This window comes from Mustela lutreola, chromosome 11, assembly GCF_030435805.1.
Source record: "Mustela lutreola isolate mMusLut2 chromosome 11, mMusLut2.pri, whole genome shotgun sequence".
NCBI classification, from domain to species: Eukaryota; Metazoa; Chordata; class Mammalia; order Carnivora; family Mustelidae; genus Mustela; species Mustela lutreola.
Genome location: NC_081300.1, coordinates 92251066 through 92277807, shown reverse-complemented (window position 1 = coordinate 92277807; position 26742 = coordinate 92251066). Strand labels below are relative to the sequence as shown.

Here is a 26742-nt window from a genome sequence, read left to right as displayed (position 1 = left end):
CGTGACTTCCCCGGAGTGACGTTCTATGGGTTTCAGTACCATGGGGAAAGGTCAGAGGTCCCATCCATGGTTGTTCCCGACCCCACCTCAGGCCCAAGCCTTTGGCCTTGGAACCAACCCCTCCTCCCCCGGCCCAGGTAAGGAGGAACCAATAAGAGCTGGACACTTGAAATATTTATTAATTTTTTCACTGGAAAAAAAGACATTTGAATCGCCTCGCTGCTGCTGGCAGAAGGCAGTCGGGCAAACTGGAGAGCTGCTTTTTGAAAAGGCAGCGGGAAGGCACTGGGGAGCACCCGCTCCGTCTTCCCTAGAGCTTCCAGGTGTTGGCACCCCGGCCCAGGGCTCCCCCTGAGGTAGGACAGGGCATGGTCCAACTGATGCCTGTTGCACAGCTGGGGAAAAACCCAAGGTTCAGGGTACAGAGGAGTCTGCCAGCAGCCAGCAGGCCTTTCTAGAGGTAGAGGCTAGAGCTGTGCCATCCAAGCCAGTGGCCGTAATTGGGCCAGGGCCATAGGCTCACATATTGGAGCCATTCACTAATGCATATAATATAGGACCTGTTTCTTTGGACTTTTATTAACATGGTGACTAGAAATTTCAGAATTCGGTATGGGTCTCACGTTCTAGTTCTGTTGGATGGTGCAGCTCTAAGACTCAGCCCGGGATGGCCTGACGCTCACTGTGTTCTGCCCACCCTCTGAGTTGCCCTGTCACCCTAATAAGCCCGGGCTTGGCAGCGGTTTGAGTGAGCCCTGAGGAGAAGATGCAGGAAGGCAGCAGGGCACGGCTACAGGCCCTGGAACACTCCACTGCCCTTCTGGCACCAGCCCGGAAGGCACTCAGCCTCCAAGAGGCTCCACAGATAAGCCAAGAAGGTAGAAGGAAGTCTACCTTCTGTCCGCAGCTTTGTCCACAGCACAGCCCCGTCTCCGATGTCCCAGAAACAAGGCTTAGCTGTTGTCCCTGTGCAAGGTGACAACCAGGAACCTCCAGCAGAGGCAGCCGTCCCCCGGCAGACTGACGTCCATCTCGCCACCTACAGTGACACCTCCCGGCCACCAGGCGGCCCCAGGTGCAAGGCGGCACTCAGACACTTTTCAAGCGAATCACCCCAAATTCCGTCAGCAGGGCCACCACGAGGAAGCTCCCATAGAAGAGGAGCAGGCAGAAGCCGTAGACTCTGCTCAGCTGGAAGCACTGCAGCGGGACCGAGACCAGGGAGCAGACGAGGCTGAGGCCCAGGGCGCCCGCCAGGACCCACACCAACAGTCCATCTGGCTCCAGCTGTGGGGGGAACGGGGGAGGCTGGGTCACTGCAACCACCAGTCGCCCGTCCCTCACTGGGGGCCAGTGCAGGACTTCCGACCCCTCTGGCCACTCCCCACCTTGAAGTTTCCTGCTTCGAGCGCCCTAACTTGGGGTCTCTTGTCATGCGGCCCTGAGAGGCTAACACAGGCAGTGACATACACACAGATGTAGAAAATTCCTCAAGCCACACAGAAGAGTCAACAGTGAAGTTGTCCTCTCCCCACTTCCCTTCCTTCCACACTGGGGACTGTGCTGGGTGTGCTCCCCGCACCATCTATGCTCTCATCTTCCCGCCCGCCCGTGCGGGGAGCGCCATGACCCCCAGGACACACACGAGCAAACTAGTGAGCGAGGGACAGAGCCCAGATGGACATCCAAGCTCTGAAGGACACCGTCTCCTCCTCCCCACACAGTGGCGTGGCTGCATACACTGAGCGGGGGCACATGCACACACACCAGACCGGCAAGGCAATTCGGAAACCAGAAATGGAATTGTGCACTGGGCAGTGTTTAAGAGCTGCCTGTGTTTTCCACCCAACACAACCCACGGCCACCCTCCCCGATGGCCTTCCCGGGTGCCTTGTGCCTTACTTAACAGCGGGAGCATTTTGGACACTCAGTACAAAGGCAGTGGAATGCAGACACACGCATGCACGCCCGCACACAAACCCCACAAAGAGCAAGAGGAAGGAAGAAATAGAACCAGTGGAGTCGACCCTAAAGCCTCATTATCCGCAACTGCCTGGGAACTGATAATGAAAGGAGCCTACTAAACCCGTGAAGAGCATAGACAAAATTCGCTGATCCTGTTCACCTTTTAGAAAAGCAAACTTTCCGGGTCACCTGGGTGACTCAGTCTGTGAGGCGCCGACTCTTGGCTCTGGATTTCAGCTCACGTCGAGATCTCAGGGTTGTGAGATTGAGCCCCCGCTTATGAGTCTCTGTCTCCTCAGCCCCTCCCCCGCAAAGACTGTCTACTTAAAGAAAAGCAAACTTTCCGAGCAGTAAGTTAAGTTCGTAGCTATTTGTGTGGGGGCCTGGCCACTGCCAAAGGCTAGCCCTGTGTCAGCTAATTATAAGCCAGCCACAAGTCATCACCATTGTCACCATCGAGAGCCGAGAGAGAGTGGGTGACTGTTCCTGCTAACATTGCCATCTTTCGGCCTCACAGGACCGCAAGTGCACTCGTGGGTTTGGGGGGAGCCTGCCAGCTGTCTCCCGAGGCCACGACCCCTCCCCATCCCCATCATCATCGTTCTCTTGTTCAGGCTCTGAATTCGGGTCCTTCGGAACAGAAGTGCCCAGTGTGTGACCCAGTGTGATATCTGAGACCAGCAAAGTCCCCTAGGAATCTTGACTTCTCTAGAAAATCTGGAGTATCTGGCCACACGAGCGCCCCCCCACCCCCGCCCCGCCGAGTCACCTGCATGTTTCGGTTACCTTCCTGGCCCTGGCAAGTGTTAGAACAGAGAGGGTCTCAGGCGACCTACCCTCATGGTCCCCAGGGAGCTTATTTTAAAATGCAGGTTTCCAGGCATTTCCCTGGAATGCTTGGGACTGGAGGTCTCATGCACCCCCAGGAAATTCTTGGGCATCGTGGGAATTGAGAACCTCTGCTGAATGGGTCTCAGAACCTTTTCCAAATCTGCCAGGCTCCCGCCTGCTGGGGCTCCTGCAGTCCCTCATGCTGGTCTGTCCTGTGAGCAGTGCTAAGACAAGGTGTTCGGCCTGGCCCTTACCTTGTGCATGCTGCCCAGGAGGCTTGCGGGGGGGGGCCCTTCAACCCCACTTCACAGGCAAGGAGACTGAGGCCCAGAGATGTCCTAAACTCACCCACAGTCACACAGCAAAATACTTAAGTGATGGGACCATTACCTAAATCCGGGGCCTTCCTGCCCATTCCCGGAAGCTACGTCCTAGTTACTCCTGAACTTATAAGGAATATGTATTTTCCACCCTCTATTCAAGATAGTTTTGGAACATTCTACAGATCAGGCTTGTCACAAACTCAGACAACGCCCCTCCCCGGCAAGCATAGGCCGCTGAGATGTGAGTGGTCTCAGGGTGGGACCCCATGAGAAGGGGGCCCCTCGCAAGAGAGTCTGGCCACTCACCTTCACCTCCGCCGTGGGGCTCCTGGAGATCTGGAGCAGACAGCCCAGCCCCACTCCGACCAGCAGATCTGTGGCCTGGCTCAGGAAGTTTGCTGGAACAACAGTCCCCCCACGCCAACTGCATACCCGTCAGCTTTGCTTACGGTCTCTGCACCCCAGCCCCAAAACTCCCTCTCTGAGGAGATCCTGCCCAGTGTTAGACCTTTTAGGAAGGCAAGTGTCCACTGTGCTTTCGGCACTCGCTCTGTAAACAGGGAATGAGGTGACAGAAGGAAGCGCTTGGCACGTGGTGAACACTCGGCTTCCCTGCAGCTAGGTGAAGTGACCACCCACCGTCCTCTGGGGGACGGAGCACAGGTCAAAGCCATCTCTAGGTATTGTTCAGGGGACCCTGGTCCAGGCAGAGCTCTTTCCTTCTCATCCCAGCCTGAAGGATTGCAAGAGGCCAGAGCCTGAAAGCCGGGAGCACGTCTCAGTGGGGGCAAGGGGCCCCAGAAAGCCCTGTCCAGCCGGGGAGTTACACACACCAGGAACGCCTCCGGGCCCCACCCATTCAAGATGGCCACCCCCCTGGCACTGGGCTTGGCCCACATGCCCTTGCATGCTGGTGCCTGGGCACAGCTGCACCCTAAGGGCTTTCAAATACCCCGACTTTATTTCACAACCAACATCATCTCCCGCTTGTTGGACACAGAGCCTGGGCCAGACACGGTCCTGGGTGCTGTGCCCCACCGTCGATCATCATCCCAACCCATTCTGAACGCACAGAGATCACCGAGGGGCAGAAAGCAGGATGTGTGCGAAGCCCCAAGGTCACATACTGGGGACGTGGTGGCACCGGACCTGGGACCCAGGACCAGCGACTTTCAAATCCCTTTCTTTTCTCAGCCCCAGGCGGCTTGCTTGTCTTTGTCTTCTCTAGATAGAACAGGGGGCAGCAAGTTGCAGCCTGCAGCCCCTCTGGCCCGCTGTCCACTTTCATAAAGTTTTATAAATAAAGTTTTATTGGAACATTTAATGAGTGGCCACGCCCACTCATTTCTGTATTGCCTATGGCTGTTTTCACACTATACAGTGGAGTCAAGTAGTCACCAGAGAGGTTGGTATGGCCCACAAAGTCTAAAATATTTACTCTCTGGCCCTTTCAGAAAAAGCTTGCCAAGCCCTAAAATCTATAGACCATGACATCTATAAGCAGGAGGAAGAGGGTCTTCCTCAGTGCCCTCAAAAACTCAGCATGGGGGCGTCTATGAAAAACACCACCTTGGGGCACCTGGGTGTCTCAGTGGGTTAAAGCCTCTGCCTTCAGCTCGGGTCATGATCTCAGGGTCTTGGGATAGAGCCCCGCATAGGGCTCTCTGCTCAGCAGGGAGCCTGCTTCCTCCTCTCTCTCTGCCTGCCTCTCGGCCTACTTGTGATCTCTGTCTGTCAAATACATAAATAAAAATCTTTAAAAAAACAAAAACAAACAAACACCGCCATCCACCGAGTGCTTACCACGCATTTCTGTCACCTCATTCAGTCCATACAACAACCCAGCTGTGGTTGGTCCTCTCAACATCCCCATTTTACAGATGAGGAAGCTGAGGTTCCCAGCAGCTGTGTCTCCTGCCCCAGGTGTTCCAGGAAGGAACACTCCCCTATCCCGGGAGTGGGGCATGGAGCACAGCCATGGCCCTTGGAGCCCGTGCCGCGGGGAGGGCAGCCCCACAAAGGATACTCAAGATGATGCCGCCGAAACAGGCTGAGAATGCCATCCGCGGGTAACCCTGGCGGGCCAGTGTGAAATCTGAGAAGGCATCTGCAGGGAAATGAGACCGCTTTGAATGATGAGTAGTTCCCCCTGGCCCTCTTGGGTCATTCACTCCTTACTGTTACCCACAGTCATTCAGTCAACAAACACTGATGAGTGCCCATCTGGGCCTTGCAGTAGCTAGCTGGGTGCTGTGGCCACAGCATCCCATGACACAATTCCCTTCTTGATTCTTTCTACCCCATTCTTTCCCACTAGGGGCAACTCTGGGATGTGACCTACCATTACTGCTAGCATGCACAGCACATTTATGTAAATTTGGAAAAGGTGCCCAAAAAGCTCAGTGGAAAGAGAGCTAGATTTCAGCCCCCCTGACTCCTTGTCTGAATGTTCTTGTGCAGTGCACAACTTAGCCAACCCTACCTGACATCTATAGTTAGAAAAGGGTCTACTGGTGTATCCATGAATGCCTACATATGTCACACACCCATGTACACATTCAGCATGGTTGGCTGCAATAGGCTCCATGTCCTGCCTGAACCCTGGGGAGGCAACTGTCCATACAGCAGAGAGTGGGGAAGAGGGTGGGGCCTCTCTAGTCTCCTGGCCTGGATATAAGCCAGGCCACCTCAACCCAATGCCCAGTGATGATTATTCCAAACCACAGTGGGTCTGAGCTCGTGCTGAGGGCAGGTGCCCCAGATGGCCCTGCTCACGTGCACTCTGGCTAGGGGAGCAGAGAGCAGTGATGCAGCTGCACTCGTCCCAGAACCCCAGCTGCCCCTGAGTCACCTCCAATGCTGTTCCCCCAGGCCAGCAGCGTGAGCCCCAGGACAGTGTTGCTCAGCCGGAAGACCACTCCCAGGGTCCGCAGGATGTTCACCACCTCCGTGGCTGCCGCATTGATCCACAGGGCGCTGGTCAGGAAGCCCAGGAAAGCAAAGAGCTGGGGAGGGAATGAGTGGTGACAGGACCACGGCCAATCCCCAACAGGGATACGGTCCCCAAAGGCACATGGAAACATGGCCTCAGTTCCTCATCACTAAGGCGGGATGATCACGGTACCCACCCGCTGAGATTCTTGTGAGCAGAAATGAGTTAACAGATTCAGAGCTGGCAGTGCTCGGCACATAGTAAGTGCTCCGTAAAATTTTAGCTTGGCATTACTCTTCTGTCAGGGAAGAGTTCCAGAAGCTTCCCTCAGCTTCCAGGCTAGGGACCAAATGCTGTCCCACGATCACAAAAAGAAACTCCGTGCCCATGAGCAGTGATTCCCCATCCCACCAAGCCTTCCTCCAGCCTTGGCCCTCCACTACTCTGCTTCCTGTCTGTATGGATTTGCCTGTTCTAGACACTTCATACGCGGACTCACACCACGCGTGGTCCTTCGTGGTGGGCCTCTCTCACTCGGCGCTGTGTCTTTGGGGGACATCCGTTGGGAGTGGGTGAAGTACTTCAAAACCCAGTAAAAACACTGGCTGAACACTATTTCCCTACATCATCAATTGGTCGAAATTTGACCTGCTTTGGGTTGACACACTCAAGAATTTCTCAAAATAAAAGCTATAGTTTTTTTTATCAATACATAGCAAAAAAAAAAAAATTAAACTTGTAAGTGAACTTCGAAGAATACATTCTAAACAAACTGCCTTAAAAAAATTCCTCAGCACGCTGCAGGGTGGAGAGAAGGGGGAAAAATAACCCCACGAACACTGGACAATTCCATCCTTGGAACGTGGCTGTGAGACACACGGGTGCGTCCTCCAGAATGAACAGGAGAGAGTCTGGTAATTGTTCAAAAAGTGAAACATAACGTCTGTCCCTGCAGTTTCACCCAGGAACGCACCCAAGAGGAATGAAAGCCTATTTCTAGACCCATGTGTTTACACAAACGTCACAGCAGCGTTGCTTGTTAACAGCCCCAAAGTAGAAACAACTTGTGTCCACCGCTGGTGGACAGATAAACGAAACGTACTGTCTCCATAACATGGATGGTGTTTGGCCATGAAAAGGAGAGACTCCCTAATCCCCGGCTAGTGCACGGGACGACCCTGAAAACATGAGGCAAACTCACAAAGGACCACATGTCGTAGGATCCCATTTCCAGGAGAAGTCCAGAACAGGCAACTCCACAGACACAGGACACAGGTGGGCGGGGGCCGGGGGCTGGGGCAGGGGCAGGGGACCGACTGCTCACGGATGTGGGTCTTGAAATGCTCTCAGATTGATGGTGGTGATCGTGGCAAAACTCTGTGTATATAACAAAAACCGCTGAATCCCACACTTTAAATAGGCAAATTATATGTATGGTATGTGAATTACATCTCCATAAAATGAAGCTGTTGCCAAAAAAAAAGGATCTTGAAAAGGAACAAAACTATCCTCTAAAGTGGTCTTAAAGACCTGTCATTATGGAAAGTGATTCCGGGCCTGTCTGCCCCAGGGGCACAAACAGGACGCCCTCCTGGGAGACCCTACTGTCCTCTTGCCCCACTGTGGGATACTGGGGATCTTACCCAGTGAAGCCTGGGGGGCTCGCTGTTGGATGTGGCAAAAAAGGTCACCGCAGCCACGGCCGTGCCCGCAATCACCACGACGGCCCAGACAGGAAGGAGGCCACCTATCTCATAGACGCCATCTGCAGAAGGGCAAGAAGGGGGAGGGGTGCTGGTACTTTCCACTGCTTCAGCTTGGCCCCTGCTCCTGGAGGGCACACCCCGTCCCCAGAATGAGTAGGAGCGCTTGGGGGAGAGGCCCAAGGATAAAACTCATTTACATGCGATTGTTTGAACATAAAATGTCCCCAGTGCTACTCTGGGCACTTGAGGGGGACAGAGAAATTAAAGACAGAGGGCTTGCCCTGAAGCTAGCCACACCAGAAAGAAGGCAGACAATGTGAAAGACAGACTCTCCCCAGCCTTCTGCTAGGAGACCAGGATGGGAATAGCTAAGCCCACTCACCACCACTGTCCTCTCCCACGCCCATGGCAGACATCTCTAGTCAACCATCATGCCGATGCCTCTTCCAACTGAGCTTCAAGGCAGCACCCTCCAGCCAGGCATTGCCAATGGATGGGCATCGCTCCACTAAATGAACCGTACAGTCAAACCCAACCCTTACCCACTGGTCCTGGAGCCCAGCACCTGCTCTCTTGATAAGACCACTTCACAAACCAACCCATTCAAAGTTATGAAAGTTCTGGGGCCTCCTGGGTTGGCTCAGTCAGTTGGTTAAGCATCCGACTCTTGATTTCAGCTCGGGTCTTGAATTCAGGGTCATGGGATTGAGTCCCGCATTGGGCTCCATGCTCAGCGGGGAATCTGCTTGAGATTCTCAGGCTCCCCTTCCCTCTGCCCTTCCCCCATGCCACCTCCAGTCTCTCTCTCTCTCCAATAATAAATAAATCTTTTTAAAAAAGTTATGAAAATTTCAGGGGCTTCACATCAAAACATGAAAAGGGGAAAACCCTATAGGCAGACGGCACACTCTAGAATTCTCCACACACAACCCTTTCCACCACCAGGGAGTTAGTACTGGTCTCAAAGGCAGTGGATGGTTTGGCTGCCCAGACCCCTGCGTCCAGACTTTCCTCTCCTTCTTCGGTCTAGCTCACTGGCTCTCCAGTGTCAGTGGCATTAGAATTACACAAGGGAGCTGATACACAGAATTGTGTCCACGATCCATTGTGTGTGGATCTCAGGAGGTCATTTTGGCTGGACGTGGTTCGGACCGGGTAGTGCCGGCTTTGGAACCTGACACCTGAGCAAGGGGCCTTTTCTCTGAATTTGCCAAGCCTGTTCTGGGGGAGTTTCAGGAGGCGGCTGGGGTGCAGGGTGGTCGGGAAGGGCTTCTTTGAGTGCTGAGGATGCGCGATGACACGTGAACAGAGAGAGGGTACGAAGGCCACAGGGGAAGAGGAGAGAGCTGGGTGGGAAGGAACCAAGCAGGTCGACGCCGGCAAGGACAGAGAGCAGGGAACGCAGCTGTCTTAAGAATGGCCGGGGCGGTGTGGACTTGGACCAAGAGGTACTAGGGAGCCACGGAGGTCTTTGAGTGGAGGAGTGACCACAACCTCGGAAAAGCAGCACTTTAGAAAGATGGCTCTGGGTGTTGCTCAGAGAGGGAGGAGGCTAGGAGGCTCTGCTAGCAGACCCGATACCCCCTCGGGCAGGGAGCCAAGTCCAGGGCTCAGCCCAGACAAGGGTCATAAATGCTTTCGCCTGAAGCAGTAATTCCCCAGTGGGGACCTGCTATCACCAGACGGTGCTGGTATGTGGGCAGGAAACTACCGTGCCACTATCGCATCCTAGGTGAGCGATTTCTCCTTTGTAGGAAATCTCCACGGGTGCGAATAGGTCTGCGGCGTCTCTAACCCCTGCTGCACACCCTATGGAACAGAGACTCCAGGCTCAGATGCTTTATTTTTATTGTATTTATCTTTGCAATTACCTTGAATTTACTGGCAATGAAGCCACTTTCCTATTGGTGCAGTTCAGTAACTTTAAAAACAGCGGATTCAAGAAAAACGTCCATGGGAATAGTCAGTGATGGGAGAAAAGTCAAGCGGCTGGGTCGTGAATGACAGATGCTTGGGGTCCACTCTTTTAAGAAGCCCCAGGGGTGACAGGGAGTCCCTGGCAGTGGCCTGGCCTACGAGGCTGGGTTCATCCACTCAACAGGGAATGGAAGACTGATGAACCACACAGCTGGAACCCCTAAGGGGCGCCCTTCTCAGCTCTGGGGTCACCCTGGGACCTGGTGGGCTCTCTCACAGTGTCCCCCCCGCCATAAATCCAGGAGGGGACCCACAGAGAACTTGCTGACCCTGTTAGAGCCAAAAACACCACCGCCAGCCATGCACTGGCCCCCAGCGCCCTACCTCCTCCACCTCCCGGTGATGCCGGGGGACAGAGAGGAGGGGGCAGCGTGAAACACTAAAGGCAGACAACAGGAAGAAGCCCGAGCAGCGGGAGCTGGAAGGTGCCTGACAACACTGGGCATTTCTTGAACCAGAGCAGGTCAGAAAGGGCAAGGACAGCCTGGAGCAGACAGAGAAAACTGCAGTTCCCCAGCCGGGTACCCCAAGAGGCGAGGGAGGGGACTGTCTGCTGCGGCGGGAGAGCGGGACCCCCATACACTGGGGGTGTCCTTTTCAGAGCCAGCCAGTTCTGCCTTTGGGAATGCCGGACCCGCATTCTGATGTGAAATCTCCTAATATTTTAACGCAGGCAAGTGATGGAGGGCTGGACCTGGTCCAAGGGCCACCAGTATGCTGCCCCCACCCGCGGCTGGCAGCACCGGCTCGGCTGAGCGTGGGACGCTGGTGCCCCTTTACGGCACAAGCATATGTTAAGTGCCCGGGATTCCACCTCAGGCCCAGGACCCCGTGGTGCAGCTGAGAAGAAAACTCTGGAATGGGGGGGGGAGGGCGGGGGGAGGTGGGCTGGCCTGGGGAGGGGATACTCACAGGCCCCCGACTGCAGGGTCAGGACCAAGACCAGCGGGCTGGTGACCAGGTGCAGGCAGTTGAGGGGCCGTTTCCAGTTCCCGTCTTCTTTGTCGGGGTCCACAACAGGGACCGTGAGAAGCAGCAGGAACTCCACGGGCAGCTGCCAAGGGAGCCAAGGCAGGAAGGTGTCACTAGGGAGGCCCGTGTCTGGGCCAGCCACCCCCTGGGCAAGGTTACCCAGGAATGCAGTCGGTGTGGCTAAGGCCCCGGCCTTGAGCAGGCCCAGGCCCAGTGCTGCCGGTGGTCTCCTGCTGCTGCTGCAACCCCAGCCCAAAGCCAGTGCCTTCCAGAAACACAAATCTATCCCCTCCTGGCTCTGGGGCACGGGGTCCTAAAATTGAGGTCTTGGTGAGGCCACATGCACCCCTTGGCTGGTGGCCCTGGTCAGTCCCAGTTGTGCTTCTGGGATCACATCTCCTCCGACTCTGGCCTCTACCCCCAACCCTACTCTTTTCCCATAAGGACCCTTGTGGGGACATCAGGCCCCCCTGGGTAACCCAGGAGATGCTCTACCTCCCCAGACCCTTCATCCCACCTGCACAGCTCTTTTGCCAAGAAGGTAAGAGAGTCACGTTTCTGGGGATCGGGACCTGGAGACCTTGTTGGGGGGGGTTGGCGTGACTCAGGTAACCGTGGTCCCTCGTCCACTAACCCTGACCTCAGCCCCAGATGTAGGAACTATGGTTTTTCTCACCTTCTGGAAAAAGGGACTGAGGCTCAGAGAGGTTAAGGAACTTCTCCAAAGACACACAGAGGGTATGTGAACTGGGATCCAGGGCCAGCTCCGATGGACTCCACACCTTGCACTTTCAGCCAATAACTAAATTAATAATCTCATGTACGCAGCGCTCACTACACGCCAACCACAGAGACATCATGGGTTTGGTTCCAAACCACCTCAGTAAATGCGGGTCCCAAGACAGCAAGTCGAACGAATTTTTCGGCTTCTCAGCCCGTAGAAAAGTGATGTTTACGCTACGCTGCCTATTAAGAGTGCTGCAGCATGGCGGCCCCCCAAAATATCTACATTTCCTTAATTAAAAAAATATTTTATTGCTAGAAAATGCTGTCAAGCAGCCGGGCTTCCAGCAAGCTGTCATCACCGTGCCCAGATCACCACAACCCCCAGAGTAGCAGGGAAAAGACTGAAATGTGGCAAGAAATTCCAGCTGGTGACATGGGGACACGGAATCAGTCAATGCTTTTGGAAAAGCTGTGTTAACATGACAACTAAGCACAGGGTCCCGCAGACCCGCAACCTGTAACAGACACAGTGTCTGTGAAGCTTGGGGAAGCCAAGTGCGATGAAACGAGGCATACGCCTGTTTGGCACCATACTCAGCCCATCACGTAGTAGCTTTTATGAAATTGTTACGATTTAATCAAACCGCGATAGGCCTGATACCATTCACAATTCTTCAATCCCTTCCTAGAACAAAGCAGTCCCCTCCCTTGCCTCTTCAATCCCTTCCTAGAACGCCCATGTCTTTTGTCAAGTGATTAGAGGCTGCAGAATGTATTTTCCTGCCCCACTGACGTTGAACGTGGCCACGGGCCGAGCTTCGGCTCATGGGCGGTTGGTGAACGTGACCGGAGTAGAGGCTTAAAATGTGTGCGCAAAGTCTGTCTTGGCCTCTTGTGCCAAGACAAGAACACACACCCCCACCCCAAGTACCCAGTAGGCCCAGGATGTGCTGCTGGGCAGACTGGAGAGGCTCCCTCCCCTCTCCCTCTGTCCCAGATGCAATCCTTCCTCAATGTGGCACAGGTCAGGCCATCAGTCAAACTATGACTCCGTTTCCCCATCATGTGCCATGTAATCTATTCTGAAAGGGTCTCAGCAGACCCTGGCCCGTCCGTTCTCACTGAGATAGAGAAGATTGAGTGGCCACTGTCCTTCGTTGTCATGGAGCCATGAGTCTGGTACCAGAGTTCCCCCTCTCCTACCTTGAACACCTTGAGGGCCCTCCAAGACACTGACTTGCTCCTCCACTTCCTGTAATCCAGGGGGTTGAGGGCATGGGCCAGGATCTGAGCTGTGGTCTCCTGATAGAAGAGCAGTGGTCGGTACTCTTCACCTGGGTGTACGAGGGGAGAGGGGCAGGTGTCCCTGGCTGGCTCAGCGTCCAGGAGAACCCTCTCCCTGCCCCCTGGTCCTCCCAACCCTCAGGAAGAAGGAAAAGCCCAGGGCCTGGCTTGGCTCTTGTGCAGTGAGAGATGGGGCTGCTTCGAAACCTCATTCCTGGGCCCTCGATGGCCACCTCTCTCCACCCCTCTTCCCCCAGCCCGGCCCTGGTACCCCACCCCAGCTGGGCACAGAGTCCAGACTCACTGTAGTCATAGCTGTTGGAAGACACGGGCTCCTCCTCGGAATCTGAGAGCATTTCTGTAGGAGAAAGGGGAGTTTCACATGAGCCAGCTAGGGAGCCCAGACCCGCCCCCCCCCCCCGGACCCCCTGCACCCTTCCCAGGTAGGACAGCTCTGGGACAGGGCCATTTTCAGGGTACAGGTGTGTAGGCCCTCTGGACCTTGGCGTTCTCAGCAATCCCTAGGCATGCTCGGAACTCTTACCGAGTGAGAAAGTCTAACTCAAAAAACACCTTCACATGTAATGCTCTAGCTATAAAGCTAATTTAATAAGTGCATTTAAAGATAATCTCAAACATTGGCAGACTTCAATTTTCTTTCCAGAATTTGGAGCCCATTGTATTTTTCTTTTTCAGTCTGAAACTTTTCTTGGAAGTCCTCGGGAATGCTACATCCTGAGCCCAGCAAAGAGGGGCCTTAAAAGGACTATTGTCTTCCTCATCGCTATCCCTAGTCCTGCCTCTGTGTGACCTTAGGCCCTTCTCCAGGTCTCATTCCCCCTCTTCCTCCAGCCTGATGGGCTGTGATGGGTCTAGAAGACGGCACAGGGCTGATGTGTGCTGAACTTGGAAGGTTCAGTAGACAGAGGAGAGGAGAGGAAAAATCACGGAAGACTTTCTGCAGGGGGAGTCATCGGCACCTGTATGTTGTTTATGGGGATGTGTATATGTATATGTACCTGGGTGTGTTGTGTATCTATTTGTATATATATGTATTTGTATGACTGCGTGTTGTGTAGATGTGTGTGGACATGGATTTGTATATGTGTGTGCTACGTGTGTATGTGTATTGGTGTGTGCACATATTGGTATGCGCATACACGGGTGCAGAGGCATAGGGAAGCATTCAGGTTTGAAGCCGAGGGCAGTGGGGAGCATTACTGGATGTAAGCAGTGACAGATCTGAGACAGATGTTGCCCTGGAGAGAGCACGGAGGAGGAAGAGCCAGTGAAATAGGACACACGGATGACGAGGCCTCACCAGCACAGCCAAAGTATGCAGGTGGGACCTTGGCACAGAACAAGTAGGAAAAGTTCGAAGAGACAATCGACAATGACGTTGGCCTCTGGAGATGAAAAGCAGTCATGAAGGGTGCACAGGGAGTCAGCTCCCACTGGCCTCGTGGGAACTCAACTCGGACCCCTACCTGGAGTGCCTGGCATGGAGTAGACCAGGGACCGCCTCCGCTGCCATCGGTAGATCCAGGTGCAGAGAACCACAGTGATCACGTAGAACACGTACAAGCCCAGGTAACCTGCAGACAAGGGTGCAGGCTGTCACCAAGTGGCATCCCGGCCACAGCCCCAGACAGCAGGTACTGCCCGTTCTCCTGCTGGTGCCTGCTGGTGGTGGTCTGTGTTAGCCCAGCCCAGTAGCAGGCGGGAAACAGCCACGTCTTCGAGCCCCCAACCTACCGCCTTGCTTTTCCTCGGCCCATCTTCCCCTCCTGCCCTCCAGAATTGGGCAAAGAGGTAACACCGGGCACAGTCGCCTCCAGGACCTGATTCAAGTGCTAAGGGCTGGAGTCCTGCTCTAAGCCCTGAGAAGCTCAGCCCCACAGACCGCAGCCCCCGAGCTCTGGTGGCACTGGGTTTGGTGAGAAGGGGCCTGGGGACAAATCAGACGGCAGCAAGGGAGAGTCCGAGGTGCTTTTTCAGGCTGCCTCCCTGGTGTGGTGCCCTGTCTCTGGCAGGACCTGTGACCCTCTGTGGCTGTTGCCTGCTCTTGGTGACACCAGTTCTAGGCCTCTAGTCCTCGCTGGGCTCCAGCCACCATCCCCTCGCCTCTCAGCGGCTCCTATAGTTGCCCCTGATCCCTGGATGTCCTGGCATCCCTTGTGGGTTTCCAGAACCCCGTGTGAACTGTTTCTCTGTCCACGTTACTTGAACCACGAGTGGAATGTGTGCACTGCAGGGACACTGGGGGCCACAGTCAGCAACCCGGCCAGAGTGCTTGTTAAAATGGGACACTGAGAAAATCCAGAACATCACCCCGGGCTCCCCCCAGCCCTCTTTGTTTATCTGAACCGCAGGTTCCCTTTTTTGGGCTCAAGCCAACGGAGAGGTTTCCCTCCTTCAGAACCGGAAGTGACACTGTGCCCGGCTGGTTACCCGCTCGCGTCCCCTGGTGCCTTCCACCTGCCAGCCCTGCGGCTGCTCACCCAGGGCCCATGGCAGCGTGACCCTGCCGAGGTAGAGTGCGGTGAAGGTCAGGAACACAGCCACCATGTAGAAAATGATGTCTCTGAGGAAGGGCCTGGAGGCGGCTGTGAAGGGGCGCAGGATGGCGATGCCGCCGGCCACCACGGTGGTGACCAGCACGCCCGCACCTGGAGGAGAAGATGCCGAGCTCAGCCCGCCCTGCCCCCACCCTTCTGCCCTCCTCCACCTACCCCTGATGCTCCAGGTCCGCTCTTACCAAACAGCGCCCCAAAGGCCAGGCCGGCCGTGCGCGGATCCGAGAAAGCCACCAGGGCGCTGAAGATATCGGGTGCGCCGTTCCCGAATGCCAGGAAGGTGACGCCATGGGGGGAGCACGTCAAGGGGACACAAAGCAGGGGCCCCCGCCTGGCCAGACCTGTCCTGGGCCGTGAGCCACCACCACCCAGTCTCCCAGACTTCCCTCCCACAGCCCTCCTACCCTCCGGGGTGCAGACCCGGGGACAAAAGGATACTGCCACATTGTGGGACAGCTTGAGCACGGTGGAGATGGCTGACAAGTTAGGGCAGAAACTATGGAGAGAAAGCAAACAGGGTGTGCCTTCACGGCCATCCTCCGCCTAAACATGGGGTCACCCCAGTGCCACCCTCCCAGGGACTCCGTTCCCATCTATAAGCTGGATGGGAGCCCAGGCCACACTCACAACTTTGCCGCGGTGACTCCCAGAATCAGAAACAGGTAAAGCAGCCAGAAAGCCTGGGAGAGGGGTGTGGGGTTGGGAGGGGCTGGTGGGACTGTCAAGTCCAGCCTGGGCCCCCAGCCCTGCTCCCTCACACCCCCCTACCCCGGGGCAGGGCCTCACATAAAGGGTGACAGCCAGAGGGAGGAGGTCAGGTGGGAAGTAGCAGAAGACGCCTTCGAGGTAGTTCAGGTAACCCCCTTCACTGCGGCAGTCAGGGGTGGTCCGGATGAAGGGACAGCGGTCAGAGACGTTCAGGCCACACACATCACGACACTGCAGCGAGGGAGAAAGAGGGACATCAGGGGTCGACCCCCTGAGGGCACCTGGACCAGGACCGTCTAAGTAGCTAAAGAGGACCTCCTTCTGCCCAACCCCCTAAGCCCCCCACACCCTCCAAGTGCCAACTGTTTAAAATAGACTTCTTTATACAAGTCATTCATGAATGTGTTTCTCTTCCCTACCCTCCACAATCCCACCTTTCTCCAAAGTTCCCACCACGATCAGTTTCCAGAGTCCCATTACGGGCATAACGACCTTGCACACACATCTTGTTATACAGCTGGTTTCGTTTTACAGAAATAGATCCCTCTTAACTCTCTCGTTTCTACAATTTGCTTTTACCACTTCACATATATACCACCCATTAAGATACTGGTACACGTAGTGAGGAAGAAGGGGATCAAAGTCAAAGCACCCTGAGTCATTTCCATATGCCAGGCACAGGACTAGGAGCTTAAAATGTATCTCAATTAAGTTGTCCCACAGTCTTGCAAGGAAGTCACTATTATCATACCCCCTTGACAGAAAAGGAGACAAAACAGTGTCCTGGGGTCCACTCCGTAGTAGACAGGGTCAGAACTGAGGTTCTAGGGCTGGCTTGAGGTTCTAGAACCCTGTCTTAACCATCAAACGCCCTGTGGATACCCTACGGTCTTTTTAACATTACTACAGTATTTCATGCTCTGAATGATATGGGGGGCGGGGTAATATTTCCCCACCGGTGGGCATACAGGCATGTCTGATTTTCCAGGAGAGCCAGCAATAAACATCCTTGTGCGGGACTCTCTGAGGACATATGAGAAAATTTTGAAAAGAGAATTCTAGAAGTAAAAGTGCTGAGTCAGAGTGCATCAGAGTCTGGATTCCTCCAGGAGCAACCTGAAGACAAGGATTTACGAGGGAGTAAGTATGTATTTGGGAAGTGTATGGAATGCAGTCGCCACAGTGGGGCAGCAGGAGAAGGAGGGGAAAGAAACCAGCGCGGCCAGAGGCCAGGCTGGAACTGTCCACGTTGGGCTGGTAATCCCAGGGGCACGGGAGCTGCGGTATTTATACACCAACTCCTATGAGACATTAGGAGAGGATGCTGGTGGGGGTTGGATGTGGGGAGGTGCTAGTTCCCCAGCACTACCCACCTCCCGTGTTTATGGGTGGTTCTGGAAAAAGATGCTTGCCACTAGAAGTCAACAGAAGCCCTCCCAAAGGGTAGTATACGAAGGACACGGGCAGGGCCCTGACGGCACTTCTTGCACTTAGACACTTGATGGGTTTTGCCAAAATACGCTCCCCCAAGCCTTACTTGTACGCACTGGCACCAGCCCCAGCAAATGGGATTCCACACCTGCGCCTGCCCCCCAAGTCTTTTGTGCAGGCTGATGTGGCAGGAATCTTCTTGCCTTTCAATTGCAAGTCCCTGATTCTGTGTCAGAGCCCGTCTTGTGGTCATTTGTATTCCTTCTTCTCAGCTGGAATGTTTGCTTCTTCTTATTGACTTGGAGACGCTCTCTATATAATGGATATTTGTCCTTTGTCATGTCACGCTTGTGCTTAAGCACTGTCCTCCGCCTGGAATGTCCCTCCCCCTTTTCAAACTTTCTGTTAAAAGCTTTGTAAATACCAGCTCACACCCATTAGGATAGCTACCGTACAAAGCAAACCGAGCTAGAAACTAGCAGGTTTCGGCCTGGATAGGGAGGAATCAGAGCCCTCGTGCACTGTTGCTGGGAATGTGAAACGGTGCAGAGCCTTGCCAAACAGGACGGTAGTTCCCGAAAAATCAAAAAAGAGCGTTAGTCACCAGGACAGGGAGCGCTGCTGTCCGGTAAGTATGAAAGCCTTTGGAACATCACAAGGAAAAACACCATCTTTCCTTTCTTTTTTAAACCTGAGAGGCGGGATGTTAACAGGCTTATGGTCATTATTTCCCAATAGACGTACGTTAATTCCTCATGCTGGACACCTTACACTCACCGCAGTGCAGGATGGGAACTCTATCTCAATAAAAGTAGGAAAACATAGAATTACCCTATGATCCAGTAAATCCGCTTCCGGGTTGAAACCAGAAAGAACAGAAAGCCAGGTCTCAGAGAGAAGACACGCACACCCACGTTCACGGCGGCACTGTTCGCGACAGCCAGAAGGGCTAGAAGCAGCAAGTGTCCCCCATGGGTGAATGGATGAACCAGAGGTGGCACATCCACACCGTGACCATCATTCAGCCTTCAGAGGGCAGGGAGTTCCGACACATGCTACAACAAGGGAGAACCTTCTGGAAGCCATAACTGAAAACATCGTGCTTAGTGCAATAAGCGAGTCACCAAAAGACAAATACCCACTAATTCTGTTTATAGGAGGGACCTGGACTAGTCAAATCCACAGAGACAGAAAGCAGAAAGCAGGGGGTGGGGGAGGAGGAAATGGGGAGTTCTTATGTACTGGGGCGGAGCCTCAGTTTTGCCAGGTAGGAAAGCTCCGGAGGTGGATGGCGGTGATGGCTACAACGGCGTGAAGGAGCTGATGCCACGGAACAGCACACTTGAGAAATGGTTCATGAGGGAGAATTTCAAGTTATGCTGATAAATTTTAAGTCATGTATATTTCACCCTAATTTCAAAAGAAACTACTTTGTCAGATCGTGGCTCTGTGATCCTTTAGCGCTCTCTGAACCCCCACCAACACCACACGGGGTGGGGGTGGGGGTAAGATTTCTAGATTCTGAGCCCCTGGCCATCGCCCAACCCTGGCCATCGCCCAACCCTGGCCTGTGCCTCTCTGCCAATGTGACACCGAGCCCGCTGTATTGAACGTACCTGCTGTCGCTTTGGCCTGCTACCCCACTCCTTCTGAATCCACAATCCTTAGTTCCCCAGATGCATCCTCCAGGAAGCCTTCCCTAACTGCCTCCAGCCCAGGGCAGATCCCCCAGTTATAAACTCTTGTCACTCCAGGTCCCCTCCTTCCAAGCACTTATGTGTTTTGATATCCCCAGTTATTTGTAGGATCATAGACTTGTCCCGTGTCCGCCTCTCCCACCAAAGTCTTGCACAGTGCTGGGCACACAGTCGGTCCTCATAACTGTTTTGCCACACATGTGCTGGTCACCATCTCACTGAGTCTTCATGACAGACTCAGAAGGTTGGTATGATTCTGTCTACTTAACAGATTAGAATGTTTTCTAATTTCTAATTTCTGTTGAGGCACAGAGCGGCAAAGTGACTTGCCCAAGGGCACACAGCCCACCACTGCTAGGTGGTTTCAGACTCAGCTCTGCCTGCAAGTTACCAGCTGAAGCTCCTGGGGAAACAGCCAAGTGGGCAGGGGTAGCCTCCTCTTCCTGTCTGCCTTCCTTCCCGGCTCTCCATCCTCAGGGTCGGCCAGGGAGGATCCAGGGAGACGCTCCCACCCCAGCTTGTCTCCATTCCCCTGACAACAGAGTGAGCCAGCAAATCAGGTCCCCGAAATCAGCCCCATCCCAAGGGGGTCATGCCCTCCCCACAAGGTCCACAAGCACCTGTTCGCAGCTCTCTGCCCTCGAGTGGCACAGTCATAGTGGTCCTGCTCTGCGCCCGGGGTGGGTGACTTTTCACCTCTGCCCCATTCCCTTCTTATCCTTTTCCCCGAGTCACTAAGGACACCCAGGGAAATAGCTGACCCTCTCCTGGCTCTGGCCAGCTTCCCGTCCCTAAACTTTAGTACCCTCATCTCTAGCATGGAGATGTTTTTACCCATCTCGGGAGGTATAGGAGAGAATTTGTCGAGCTTGACACGGGGCTGGCCTGAGTGCTCAGTAACTCAGAGGTTACCTGGAACAAACAACAGATTACCTCGGTTTTCCTACCCCCAGGGAGCATGACCCTCTTTGGAGAGGCACCAGTGAATTTAATAACCACAGTGACCATAAACCACTTTCCCTTCTGTAAAATGGGCATAATTACCCGTTCAGCCTCAGAAAGTAGGCATGAAGGTGCTCTGCAGCCCCATGAAGTTGGCTTGGGCACTTACCACTCTCAGCCCTTCAGTTCAAGAGGGAGGAGTTAGTTTTTCTGTTCTCCTGGGAATGGGGAAGGCTGGGAACTCCAGCCCCTGCACGTGCAATGGACGCCTGGGGGTCATCGTGAGCAGGCCCCTGCCTTCAGTCTTTAACTTGGGATCCGCTGTGACCTCTCCTCTGCTTATAGACATCAGGATGGCATGATTCAAGTTCCTGCAGCCTGTCTCAATAGCCTATGGGAAGAAGACTTCCTGCCTCTCACCCAAGTGTCCCCATTTCTCCTCCCTCCAAATATCCAAGTCAACAGCACCCCTTTCTCCCCAGAGATCTCCTTTCTTCCACCACCATGCCCTTCCCTCTAACCCCTCAGTACATTCCACTCACTGTGCCCCCAACATTGATCTCAAAACCCCCCATTCCTTTCCTATCCCCCACAACCACCACCACTCTTCTAGATACATGCAACAGCCCCCCACTGGTCTCCCTGGTGGGACCTTCACTCCTCTCAATCCATTCTTCCCAGAGAAGCCACAGAGCTCCTTTGAAGACATAAATCAGCCTTTGACATTCCTCTGCTTAAAACTCCCCAGGGGCTCCCAACTATTATAAACAAATATCATCTCCTAGCCTCAGCCTATAGGGCCTTTTGTAATCTGGCCACCACTACCTCTTCATCCTCATCTCTTAATATTCTCCCCCTCGCTCACCCTGTTCCAGCCATTCTGGCCTCCTCCATGCTCCAAGAACATACTAAGCTTGTCGTTGCCTCAGGGCCTTTGTGCTTGCTGTTCTCTCCCTGGAATGTTCTTTTTCCAGATGCCTGTATAAGTGACTGACTTTTTCTATTCAGGGCTTGGCTCAGAGGTCACGTCCACACAGAAGCCACCTGTGACCGCCCACTCTGAAATATTTGGAAATATGCCCTTCCCGTCACAGCTCCCACCGAAGAGGCTATTTGCAAATCACTTAACATCTTACCACCTGAAATTTACATGTTTGCTCCACTACTTGTCCTCTTAGAAGACTGTTAGCTCCACCAGATAGGAATTTTTGTCTATACTGTTCCCTGATACACCCCAGGGTTTAGCTCAGTGCCTGGCACATAGTAGATGCTCAGTAAATATTTGCTGATTGGATGAATACACTCCTACCTGATGCCGGCTTCCTACCTGGATGCTCACGTCTTCCATGGGGGTTTGGTTCACACCTGAGGCTGAAAACTGGGAGCTGATGTGGACCCCTATACGTGGGCCCCTCGTCCCAGACACCATCTCCACCATCAGCAGCCCCACACAGAAGAAACTCAGCAGTGAGTACAGATACAGCTGTCTGCCAGCCATCAGACCCGGCGGAGCCTGGCCCTCACTCTCTGCTTCCCCTTCTGCCGTGTTTCACTTCCAAATAGCCGGTCGCTCCAGTGGCCTGCAGAGAGTGAGGTGAGAAAGAGGGTCAAGGTCACCAAAGAGCCTAGGCCCTAGCAGGAAGGGACTGAAGATTTTTTCAGTTGAAGAACTGCCCCGCCCGCTAACCCCACCAAAGGAAAGCCAAATGAAACTCCTTCTGGATGGAGGCTCTTTGGAGGGTCTCAGGGCCCCCGCTCATTCAGTATGTAGATTAGTTATGCCCTTCTTCCTAAGGACCCCCCCCCCCCATAGTGTCTCCATGGAGATGCAGGCCTCTCCCACCCACACCCCTACCCTGACACTGGAACATCAGGGCTGGAACGAGGAATCCTGGGACTCTAGAAGAGACTTTAGCTCGGGGATCAGCTGTGGGAAATCAATCCAGGAAGTAGGCAGCGGTGGGGACTTGGCAAGCCCTCGGAACAAAAGAAACCTACTTCTGGGGGTGGATGTGGCCTTTGGGCCACCAATTTGAGACGACTAAGCAATGCTGTTCTGTGACTTCCAATGAAGTAAGCACTTATCATAGGTGACCTCATTTAATTCCCGCAACTGGCCAAAGGGAGGTACTATTATTATTTCCATTTTACAGATGAGCAAACCTGGGCACAGGGCCAGGTCTGTGTCCTTACTCAACTGCTGTGCCTCACCTCTCTCTCATCCAGTCCTCAGGACAACTGTGGAGATGTCCTCCTCTCCGCCTGTCTTACAGAGGAGGGAGCTGGGCTCCGAGGAGTTCCCTAACGTGCCCAAAGTCACAAGGCAAGGAAGTCACAAAGTCAACAGCAGATCCTCCGATGGGGGGAGTCAAGGCCCAGGGGGAAGTGAATTGCTCAAAATCACACAGCGTGTTAGCAGCAGAGCCGAGCTGGATTCTAGCATCTGCTTTTCACCTAAACACCAGGGCAGAACCGGCTTCAGTCCTTCCAAAGAAATCAAACTGGAAAAAAACCCACGTCCTTGGCACACCGACTTCCTTCTTTTGGCTCTGCCCCACGTCGTAGATGAGCATGTTTTATTTTGGCATCAACAGAAACAAAGTCCAGAAAACGTTATTTTTTTGGGTCATTCTTTGCACAGTTATTTCTCAATGACCTGACAGGGCAGGGGCGGGGGAGGAGGCTCCAGAGGAAGAGAAGGAAAAAGAGGGGCAGACAAGGCCTGTCCCAGCTCTCTTTTCTCACCTGTTAACTTTCCCCTCCTCCTGTTTCCTGGAACTTGGCACCGATTTGGACCCAGGCACTCCAGCTTTCCAATTCAGTCACAGCCCAAATTAGGAGCTGTGCAGCCTCAGTGAGGTCACTTCACCTCTCTGAGCTTCTGATTCCGCATCTGCAAAATGGAGACAAATCCTGGCCCATCGGGGCATACAGTAAGAGCTCAATAAGTGCCTGCATCTGTGGTGTGCCTCCTCTCTACTGGCTGCCGATTTCTTGCACTTATTCACAAGGGAGCATTTATTGAGCGCTTCCTGTGCGCCTGTCCCGAGCTCAGAAGACCTGCAGTCCCGATAGGAAGCGGCGGGCGCAGGAAGTTGGGGCTGCAACCCCATCTGCGGCCCCATCTGCGAGACCCCGAGAACGTCAAAGTGCAGTTTCCCAGTCCTTGACGGATGTTGAGAAGTTGAAGTCCGGGTGCCCGGCCCTCAGGCGGCGCCCTGGCAGACGAGGAGACTCCCCTTACCTCGGGCGGGGCCTCGGACCCGCCAACTCCGAACCTCGACCCCGCCGGGCCTCGAGGCCCTCCCGGTGCCCCGCCGCCGGTAGGCGTTGCCAGACCTTCCGCGCTACCCGTCGCCGCGGATCCGGGGGCCCAGCGGGTGGCAGAGTCCCGTGCACTTTCCAGGCCGAGTCGGCCTGGGCGGGTCCCGCTTCGGCCCTGCCCTCGTTGGCCCTGCCCAATGACACGCCCCCGACGGCTGGCCCCGCCCCCTCCCTTAAAGGTACAGGCTCCCGCGAGGAACCGGGACTGTGCTCTTTCTCGCAGTCCGGAGCCTGTCGGTTCGTGCGGCTGAAGCAGAAGCTGAGATAAAACCTGACGGGTAAAGATGGTAGGAGGCCAGAGAAGGGGCAGTTAGAGGATGAAACTAGGGTATTATTCCCAGATGCTTTGGGAATCAGCGGTGATAAGGGACGCTTGGTAAAGTCCTAGGAGGGGGTAGGTCCTGCCTCACCCACAAATATTCCGGCAGTCCTGCCTGTAATGATCCTGTTCGTGAGGCCTCCTAATTAGGGCCAGCCCTCCGCCCCGTAGCAACGCTTTTAGAAGAAAAATACTGCGAACAGATCAAGACAGGGGAGTCGGTGCTGCGCTCGTACCCGCCTCCCGGATTCCCAGACTCTGGGGAGGTTCGGGTTCCCGCCGTCTCCCCGTGCGCTGGGCTGTAGGGCGGTGGGCTGGAACGCAGCGGGGGGCTGACGTCCTCTACGGGGCAGCCCCTCAGCCGGACCCTGCTTCTGCAAATGCACCTCCGACGCCTCCGCCCAGCTCTGGGGCCGCCCCGCTTCCCCTTCACCTGCAGGCGGCTGCCCCACTCCAGCGGGCGGAGCCCCTCAGCGTCCAGCCCTCTCGCCCCTTTCGGACTTCATCTGGTATCCCCGCCGCCAGCCCCCTCCCGCTGGCTGGCCGGGGAAGGCTCCCCATTCCCCGAACACCCTGCTGCATACGTACACCGGCTGCACCTCTGCTCCTTCTGAGCTCCCCGCCGGGGAGGCCACACTTCCCTTTTTCCGCCCGATCAACTCTTACTGGGGCGCCCGGCCCAGCTCAAACGCCGGTTCTCCACCCTCCCCGCCACCCTCCAACGGCGCCATCGCCCCCACGCTCCCGGGTTCCTTACCTTCAAAGAGAGCATACCTCTCGTTCCCCACTCTGGGTCAGATGACACTGCGGTCTAGAGCATGTTCTGTTTGGAATCTCAGAGCATCTGGTTTCTGTGCAAACTTTGGTAAACACACTGTTGGAGCCTCACTTTCCTTCCCTGAAAAATGGGGATAATAAGACCTACCACGTGGGGTCCCCGCAGGGTGAAATCCAGCACTACGACGTGTAAAGAAAGCCCTGGACCCCATGCTGGTGGCTGAGTAAACACTCCCTCCTCGGAAGGCATGGTTGCAGTCATTATTCCATGCATTCTGCAATATGGGAACCCGCATGCCTGATACCCCATCAGCGGGGAGCCCATCAGAGCAGGGCGAAAGCCAAGCTCACTTGCACGCCTGTTCAGGCAATGAGCACAGGGTGCCCGCAGCTGTGCGCCGCAATGACTGAGCCCGCTCTGGGGTGGGTCTCTCCAAACTTGCTGAGTTTGGAGCCAAAGTCCTTCCCTGAGGGGCCCTGACTGGTACTCAGTGGCCCAGCCAGCATAAGAACTCAGTTTCACCATCCTAGGTCAGCTGGACGAGTGGATCACTATCTCATTGTCTCCTAGGGCAGTTGGGGGGTAGAGGGGGTGATGAATGTGTGTTGGGAGATCCCAGGACAGAGTCAAGGGAGGAAAATGATCACGGGGACAGAGAGGAGAGACAAACGTTGCCTGGGACACAGCCCCCACCTCCCCTTGCTCTGGTTGGCCATGTTCTGGGTTATGGTCAATTTTCCAGTCTGGGAAAGGCCATTTTGACATTACAGAGTCATAGGAAGACCTCAGAAGTCACCCAATCCAGGTTCAGATCCTAACTCTGCCACTTCCTGGCTACCTGACCTTGGAAAAGTCATTCAATTTTTTTTTTTAAAGATTTTATTTATTTATTTGACAGAGAGAAATCACAAGTAGATGGAGAGGCAGGCAGAGAGAGAGAGAGAGAGGGAAGCAGGCTCCCTGCCGAGCAGAGAGCCCGATGCGGGACTCGATCCCAGGACCCTGAGATCATGACCCGAGCCGAAGGCAGCGGCTTAACCCACTGAGCCACCCAGGCGCCCCTCATTCAATTTTTTTGACCTCAGTGTCCTCATCTGGGAAATGGGGTTAAGGACAGCACCTGCAGGGCACTCACAGGGCTGTTGTCAGGATGCACTGAGATCATACACACAAACCCCACAGCCCGCTGCCCGGTCCTTGCAAAAGCTGGGTGTGCAGAAGCTACTGGTATTATTATCACCATTGTTATTACTGCCGAGGGTAGAAGGACCTGCCACACGGTCTGACACACAGTAGGTGGAAATGTTGGTTGTATATAAAGGATTTCAGTCTTCCCCCAGGCAAGAATTCAGGAAGGGCTCTGCTGGGTGGCCCTGGAGCGGGTTCTTACATGCTTGCAATCCAGCAGTAGCTGGGCTGGGGTGACTAGGGGCTGCCTGTTCCTCTTTCTACATGGGGTCTTGGGGCATCTGCGTGGGGTTTCTCTGCATGAGCTGGTCTCTGGGCTTTCTTGCAGCAGGGCGGCTGCAGGCTGCTGGACTCCCCAGATGGCATGGCCAGAGGCGGGGGCAGCTCAGGCTATGTGGGTGAGGTTCTAAGGGACAGGCCAGTGGCGACATTGCCTTTTAAGACTTGGTTGTGGAAGTGACAGTGTGTCACACCGTAGGCGAAGGTCCACCCAGATTCAAGGACAGGAAACAGACCCCACCTCTCAGGGGGAAATACGTCAAAGTCATGCCATAGGAAGAGTGTGTGATGTGTGAGCTCTCAATGTGACCATATCTGGAAAGTGCTATGTGCCAGCCTGCTTTACTCCACAGAGGTGACTAATGGTGCATATGGAAGTGGCCAACATAGCAGAAGAGGGGAGTTATACTTTTGGAGGTAGGAGCAGAAAGGACCCTCAAATCCCACCGGATGGACAGCTGCCTACAGCATCACACGCAGGCTGGTCCCATCCTTAGCATCTTATGAGTAAACCCCAAACAAATAAAAATAAATAAGGACTGTTTATTAAAGACTTATATTTGTAGGGAGTGTTCACATGCTTGTCCCATCTAACAGCCCATTGGATGAGGACTACAGTAATCCCCATTTCCGAGAGCAGGAAAATTGAGGTTCAGGAAATAAAGTGACTCGGCCCCAAGGCACCCACTGGGAAGTGGCAGAGACGGGATTTGCACCTACGTCTGTGTGACCTCAAGTGAGTCCGCTTTATCACCCTGGACCTAGTGTACTGCATCACTCAAAG

The 26742-nt window shown here is 54.5% G+C and overlaps 1 protein-coding gene across 3 annotated transcripts; it reads right to left on the bottom strand.

The window, feature by feature from the left end:
- Positions 1 to 161: 161 nt before the first annotated feature.
- On the bottom strand, positions 162 to 23509 carry SLC8B1 (solute carrier family 8 member B1). 3 transcript variants are annotated; one of them, XM_059139457.1, is made up of 18 exons: positions 23315 to 23509; positions 22816 to 22963; positions 22282 to 22524; positions 21398 to 21650; positions 16079 to 16231; positions 15920 to 15972; positions 15731 to 15788; positions 15475 to 15580; positions 15218 to 15385; positions 14204 to 14311; positions 13021 to 13074; positions 12636 to 12766; positions 10647 to 10788; positions 7695 to 7816; positions 5971 to 6124; positions 5146 to 5226; positions 3426 to 3493; positions 162 to 1287 (listed from the first exon to the last, which is right to left on the bottom strand). In XM_059139457.1, exons 4-18 carry the CDS (start codon positions 21566 to 21568, stop codon positions 1090 to 1092), a joined length of 1767 nt encoding a protein of 588 aa, XP_058995440.1. In that variant the 5' UTR covers positions 21569 to 21650; positions 22282 to 22524; positions 22816 to 22963; positions 23315 to 23509; the 3' UTR covers positions 162 to 1089. The 3 variants fall into 3 exon arrangements, with proteins under 3 accessions (XP_058995440.1, XP_058995439.1, XP_058995438.1); XM_059139456.1 differs by lacking the exon at positions 22282 to 22524 and having other exon boundaries at positions 23315 to 23508; XM_059139455.1 differs by lacking the exons at positions 21398 to 21650; positions 22282 to 22524; positions 22816 to 22963; positions 23315 to 23509 and adding exons at positions 19520 to 19660; positions 19963 to 21375.
- Positions 23510 to 26742: the final 3233 nt, after the last annotated feature.